This window comes from Phocoena sinus, chromosome 1, assembly GCF_008692025.1.
Source record: "Phocoena sinus isolate mPhoSin1 chromosome 1, mPhoSin1.pri, whole genome shotgun sequence".
Classification (NCBI taxonomy): Eukaryota; Metazoa; Chordata; class Mammalia; order Artiodactyla; family Phocoenidae; genus Phocoena; species Phocoena sinus.
The window spans coordinates 11,729,545-11,736,805 of NC_045763.1; the positions used below are offsets into that span (position 1 = coordinate 11,729,545).

The 7,261-nt window shown below is 48.7% G+C and overlaps 1 protein-coding gene across 4 annotated transcripts in view; it reads left to right on the top strand.

The window, feature by feature from the left end:
- TMEM51 (transmembrane protein 51) overlaps positions 1-3,892 on the top strand; it is a 45,646-nt gene extending 41,754 nt beyond the window's left edge. For 3 of the 4 annotated variants that reach the window (XM_032604619.1, XM_032604609.1, XM_032604629.1), the window contains 2 exons: positions 118-653; positions 2,748-3,890. In XM_032604619.1, the coding sequence (XP_032460510.1) occupies positions 316-653; positions 2,748-3,156 (747 nt within the window). In that variant the 5' untranslated portion in view covers positions 118-315 and the 3' untranslated portion in view covers positions 3,157-3,890. Of the gene's footprint in view, positions 1-117; positions 654-2,747 lie in introns of all 4 variants that reach the window. The other variant, XM_032604601.1, reaches the window with a different exon arrangement.
- Positions 3,893-7,261: the final 3,369 nt, after the last annotated feature.

Here is a 7,261-nt window from a genome sequence, read left to right on the forward strand (position 1 = left end):
GAGAGCCTGTGACTCAGTCCCGCTTCTCCCCACCTCCAGGAGCACAGCCGCTGTGTCCACCAGAGCACTTGGGACCAGCACTGATTTTCCCCTCTCCTCTCTCTGCTTTCCTTCCAGACCTCCCGGCCGCAGCTGTCCACACGGGATGCCTCACGTTTGCTTGAAACCATCCCTTGAGAGTCTGGTTGCTGTTTTTTCAGGGTGGCGCTAGGGATTTAGCGCAAGGCGTTTACGGGGTTTTTGTTGCTGCTGCTGCCGTTTTTTATTTATTTATTTTCTTCCTTTGAACCCGGGCCCTGCCCCGCTCCCGCTGGCATGATGGCCCAGTCCAAGGCCAACGGCTCGCACTACGCGCTGACTGCCATTGGCCTGGGGATGCTGGTCCTCGGGGTCATCATGGCCATGTGGAACCTCGTCCCCGGGTTCAGCGCTACCGAAAAGCCAACCGCTCAGGGGAACAAGACGGAGATAGGGAGCGGCATTCTCAAGAGCAAGACCTTCTCCGTAGCCTACGTGCTGGTCGGGGCCGGGGTAATGCTGCTGCTCCTGTCCTTCTGCCTGAGTATCCGTGACAAGAGGAAGCAGCGGCGCGCTGAGGAGCTGGCGCACATCCAGCACCCCGGGGTCGAGCCTCACGCCCGCGAGGAAGACAGGTGAGGCTGGCCACCCGCCCCGGACGGGAGATGGACATGCACACCCACACGTGCAGGGCTCAACAATGACGAGAACGTTTTAGTCGAGGAGGCTTCCTCCCGTAAAACAGTTTATCATTTTACCGATACCTTTGTCCTTCGGTCCCAAAGTTTCCCAAATAATGTGGCTTGAATGCATTACAGGTGTGTCAAGATTTTGACACCTCCAGGGGTTCTGCATGGCTCCCGGGGTGGCCAGAGCCTGCACACTGGAAGCTTGTCCATTTACCCCAATGTCCTGTGTGTTTATGCTTCAAGTTGAACAGGTTGGGAAGTAGTGTTCTCTTTGACCCAAAATGCCACGAACAGATTTAAAAGATAAGTGGTAAATTGGGGAACATATGCTAAAGGTTGATATCCCTAGTATAAAAAGAGCCCTTACAAATGAATATGAAAGAGGAACACATCAGTAGGAAAATGGACAAAGGACACAAACAAGCATTTCATAGATATTCACACTGTAGATGTTCAACCTCATTAGTCAGGAAATGCAGACAACCAACAAAAGGCATCGTAATTCCTTGGCTTTCATATTGGCCCAGACGGACTGCCCCCGGGTTTGGAGGTTTGTAGGGAAGTAGGTTGCTGACCGGAGTGTTGATTGACATAACCTTACTGAAGGGGCGTTCACAGTAAGAGGCCATATTAAAGATGTGTGCACCTATCAGTTCTCTTCCTAAGAGCTTATCTTTGGGAGACAATCACACAAGTGCAAAGGGTTTTGTGCTCATATGTTTATCAGAGCATTGCTGAGAACAGCAAAGACAGGTGACAACCTAATATCCATCAGTCGGGCTGAAGTATGACATGCCCATTCAGTGGAGTTCTACACAGCCATCACTGATCTATATTTGCTAATGTGGGTCCGTATCCACCACATGGAGAAAAGGAGGTTGTATATAACACAGCATGTTAGGAAAGGTTTTCATCACATCAAGTGTTGCGGCTATGGAATTAGAGAAAGATCTGGAAAGGTATACAACAGAATGTTAACAGTGATTGTCTCTGGGTGGAATAATTTCGGATGTTTTTATCTTCTTCACTAGATTTTTCTGTGTTGTTTGAATTTTCAGTAAGAATGTCTTATCTCTGTAGTGGGACAGGGGTGGTTTTTCTTTTGGAAAAATTAAACCGATTTTCTGAGAGTAAAAGATAATCAGGCATATTCTAGAAAACTTGGGAAATAGAGAAAAGAACAAAGAAGGAAATCAGTCCCCCATCATTACCCACCCTGGCTGTGAGCTCACAAGTTCATTCCTCAAGGAGATGAGAGGAAAGCCCAGGCAAACAGTGAGGTTTCTGGTGTTGGCCATTATCCCCTATATAGGTTCAAGTGTAGGGTGCTGGAAAATGGCTATTGGCATTACTCCCTATAAACATGTAAAAACTGCCCTGACCTTCTGGTTTTCCCTTTCAACAGTCAAATGAGACTAAGGCTGAGGACCTGACCTATCCTTTGAGTCTAATGGTGAACGTGGAAGACAAAATTACAGAATAATTCGAGATACATGTAAATTTTACATTCCAGATATTCCTTCCCTACCCAGGGACAACCATTTTGCTTCAAATATGCAGCTGTTTCATGCATGTTTATGTTGTCTTTGGTCAAAGGATGCCCAGCTGGGCATCGGAATAGCCCACCAGCATGCTATTAAGTGTGAGGCTAAAAGGCAAGGGAGGTTAACTCCCAGATGATATGGTGTAGCAGTTGGGAATGTGGCATTCATCTCCTGCCCTGCCGCTTCTTAAAGGTATGACCAAGTCACTTAACCTCAATGTATCCATTTCCCCATCCGTAAAGTGGGTATACTAACAGAACCTAACCCATAGTGTCATTAGGAAGATGACATTGGTTCATATGTACTTGGGACAGTGCCTGGCTCATAGCCAACCGTTGAAGTGTTAGCTCTTATTACTTCTTGGACACATTTGTTGTTTACAAGGCTGGCATACGTGGTCCCAGTGGCAACATGGGATTTGGAGTCCATCTATTTGTGATTTTAAATGACTTGAGCGCAGGCTAACACTCCCGTGTCTGTGCTTGGTGTGTTGCAGCCAAGAGGAGGAGGAGGAGGCCTCCTCAAGGTACTACGTCCCCAGCTATGAGGAAGTGATGAGCACAAACTACCCGGAAGCAAGGGAACCGGACCAGAACCCCAGGATGAGCATCTCTCTCCCCTCCTACGAGTCCTTGACGGGGCTGGATGAGACAAGCCCCACCACAACCAGGGCTGACGTGGAGACCAGCCCGGGGAACCCCCCCGACAGGCAGAACTCCAAGTTGGCCAAACGCCTGAAGCCGCTGAAAGTTCGAAGGATAAAATCCGAAAAGCTTCACCTCAAAGACTTTAGGATCAACCTGCCAGACAAAAACGTGCCTCCTCCGTCCATCGAGCCTCTGACTCCCCCACCACAGTACGATGAGGTCCAAGAGAAGGCCCCCAACTCCCGGCCCCCGGACTGACGACCCCTCCCGGGCGTGTTCCCTCCTGTCACTCAACCTCCACGCCAACAGATCCCGAATGAAGCCACTCAGCCACTGTTGAGAAGCGGAGGGGCCCGGTGTGTACTTAGCAATTTGGACGGGGCCGGGGGGTGAGGGGTTCTGGGATTCAAGAGCGACTCTGCAGCCCCCCAGGACCTCACACAGTAGGTGCATCGGAAAGAGCTGCTGCTTCGGATCTCGTGATGCTGTGACCCCATCAAGGGATGGCACCGGCATCTTCCCCCCTTGTCCTTCCGCGACTCTGAATCGCCAGTGATGACACTCCTCATTCCAATTAGGAAAGGATACCTAGCAACTGGTTTAGATTGTGGTTCTGTTTTGCTTCCACTAGGACTGTTTTGTTTCCAAAAGAAGACACGTTATGCCTTCGCTTTTTCCCTGGTATCCTGAACTGTGGGTAGGAAAGATGACCCGCTTTATAGAAAGGACATGGGCCCGTTTTGTGAATTAAGCCGAATGAGAGGCTGGATGATTACCCTGGGGTGAGACCCAGGTGGGGTTCTCCGAGCCCCTGATGCCGTCAGTTCTTTTGAGGGCCCAAAGCCTGGGATGCATAAGATCCTAGTTTGAATTGGTAGACTTTCCTAGTCTCTCCTGTGTAATGGCAGAAAAAGGAAAGCCGTCTGGGATGCTCCGTTCCTTCTAAAATGCCTTGCAACTGAGCTTTTTGTAATAAAATATTTTATATGTCACACATTTGGTGCTGAATTACTTTAGCAGTTCTTGCAATACTGACTCGCTTAGGGAGAAATCTCACTGATGAGAATAATACTAGCTAATACATCCCGAACACTTAGTCCATGCCAGGCGCTGTGCTAAGCATCTCACATATTTATCCTATTTTCAGCCGTACCCAAGCCAGGTGTTACTTCCTGTGGGTTAGTTCACGAAGAATCAGGTTAATTAAAGGGCCCCATGTCACACCGCTAGGAAATGACAGAGCTGGGATTTGAACCTAGGCCTCCAGGGCCTGAGTTCTTCAACACTCTAGTGTACCACTCGGTGGAAAGGGCTTTTTCAGACTTTGAATGAGGACCTGTGCTTCCCAAGAGCTGAGACTGTCCCCATCAACCCACATGCCCAACGGAAAGTTCTGGGTATTTAGACGGCAGCTCTCTACTGTCTAAACATCCTATGACAGCTCTTCTGAGAACTGGCCCAGATGGGCTGTATGATCACGCAGAGTGAGCGTGTCCTCGTGGAGAGGGCAGGGTGCCTACCTGTGGAGCCCAGGAGAGAAAGTCAACAAACGAGAACATGCAGCGGTTGGCAGACTGCTGAGGCTGGGCCGAATGAGAGGACCAGGGACGTCGGGGGTCAGGGTCTTGACTGTGGAGTGGGAGTCTGGGAAGACAAATCTGAGTCCAAAGTTCCCTTCCTGGGACTTCCCTGGTGGCCCAGTGGTTAAGACCCTGCGCTTCCAATGCCGGGGGGCTCGGGTTCAGTCCCTGGTCGGGGAAGTTCCACATGCCATGCGGCGCGGCCCAGAAAAGAAAAATAAAGTTCCCTTCCTGGTCCTGGCAAGCGTGGAGCGGCCTGCTGGGGGTCTGTGTAGCTAGGAGGGTGGTTAGAAGAGCACATTCTCAGGCCCTGATGTTTCCTAAAAGCTCCTGTGGGAGAAAAGGAGCGGCAATTAGGAAGTCAAGCACCTTCTTATATCAGAATTGGCAACCGTGCCTAAACTCCAACCTTTCATTGCCGTATGTAAATCCATCTATAAAAAGGGAGCTGCAGTACCGGAGCGCCGGGTAACCGCTCGGTGGCCTGGGATACCCGGAGGCCTGGTCTGGTCCCAGCCCACCCCTGAGCCAGCCTGTGCCTCTCCATGTATCTCTGGGCTGGACTTGCTATTCATTTACTCCTTTTTTTTAAATAAATCTTTTAAAATTTATTTTATTTACTTATTTATTTTTGACTGCGTTGGGTCTTTGTTGCTGCACGCAGACTTTCTCTAGCTGCGGCGAGCGGTGGCTACTCTTCGTTGCAGTGCACAGGCTTCTCGTTGCAGTGGCTTCTCTTGCTGGGGAGCTCGGGCTCTATGCACGCAGGCTTCAGTAGCTGTGGTGCACAGGCTCAGTAGTTGTGGCGCACGGGCTTAGTTGCTCCACAGCATGTGAGATCTTCCCGGACCAGGGCTTGAACCCGTGTCCCCTGCATTGGCAGGTGGATTCTTAACCACCGCGCCACCAGGGAAGCCCCTCATTTACTCTTAATGCTTCCCCCTGATGAGGACAAACAGGAGGAAGAAAGAAAGGGCAATAGCAAGATTCCAAATGAGCTGAGAAATGACCTTCTAAAAGGGCTCTCGATCTGGCCTCTGGTAGATGTCTGTCGGGGTGTCTGCCCAGCCTAGACCTTCCTCAGGAGAGAAAGAAGTTTAGGGCTTGCAGTGGGCTGACTGGTGGCCCCAAAGATCTCAGGCTCTAATCCCTGGGACCTGAGAATGTTACCTTACAAGGTAAAGTTTTGCGGATAGAAGGATTTTGAGTTGAGACTATCCTCGCCCTAAATGCCATCTGTAAGTGTACTTTTAAGTGAGAGACAGTAGGAGATTATACACAAAGAAGAGGCGGAGGCAGTGACCGCAGAGGCAGGACTAGAGTGACGCACCTACAAGTCAAGGGATGCCAGCAGCTTCTGTGGTTAGAGTCTTTTGAACTCCTTGGCTTTTCAGCTCCTAGGCTGTAAGACTTGAATCAGCAAATGCCCCAAGGAGAAAAGCTGCACCAACTGTCAAGCTTGTGTCTGTGTTTCCCTTCTCTCCAGAACTTGGCCCACATGTCTTGGTGTCTCTCTAACATTCAGATGCCAGCGAACAGATGTTTTCTTACTTATCCAGGTTTTCTAAAATTTCTTTAGACTTCACCTGATCTTATGTTATTATTGAACTATCATCTCAATTACCCCAGGAAGAAAATTTACAATTTTTAGAGAAAAGGGAACCCTGGTACACTGTTGGTAGGAATGTAGACTGGCGCAGCCACTGTGGAAAACAGTATGGAGGGTTCTCAAAAAACTAAAAATAGAACTACCACATGACCTCGCAACTCCACTCCTGTGTATAAATCCGAAAAAAACAAAAACATGTGTTTTCAAAAACATGTATTTGAAAAGATACATACACCCCAATGTTCGGAGCATCATTATTTACAATTACCAAGATATGGAAGCAACCTAAGTGTCATCAAGAGATGAATGGATAGGGCTTCCCTGGTGGCGCAGTGGTTGAGAGTCCGCCTGCCGATGCAGGGGACACGGGTTCGTGCCCCCGTCCGGGAAGATCCCACATGCCGCGGAGCGGCTGTGCCCGTGAGCCATGGCCGCTGAGCCTGCGCGTCCGGAGCCTGTGCTCCGCAACGGGAGAGGCCACAACGGTGAGAGGCCCGTGTACCGCCAAAAAAAAAAAAAAAAAAAAAGAGATGAATGGATAAAGAAGATGTGGTACATATAACCAATGGCATATTACTCAGCCTTAAAAAAAAAACGAAATTTTGCCATTTGCAGCAACATGGATGGACTTGGAGGGCATTGTGGTAAGTGAAATAAGTCAAACAAAAATAAATACTGTAGGATATCACCTATATATGGAATCTAAAAAATACAACAAACAACCGAATATAACAAAAAAGAAGGAGAGTCACAGATACAGAGAACAAACTAATGGTTGCCAGTGCAGAGGGGTAGGAGGGGGCAGTACAGGGGTGGGGAAGTGAGGGATGTGAACTACTGGGTGTACGATAGGCTCGAGGATGTATTGTACAACACAGGGAATATAGCCAATATTTTGTAATAACTGTAAATGTAAAGTAACCTTTAAAAAGTATATAAAAATTGTTTTAAAAAGAAATCATATTGAAAATCGGAAACAATTTAAATGTCCATCAACAGGAAAATGCACATATAAATTATTGTATTTCCTTACATGGGAATCCCACATAGCGAGGAAAAAAAAAAGGGTGGGGGGGATGCCAGCAGCCACCAGAGCTGGAAGAGGCAAGGGATGGATTCCTCCCTAGAGCATCCAAGGGAGTTTGGTCCTTCTGAAAAACCTTGATTACAGCCT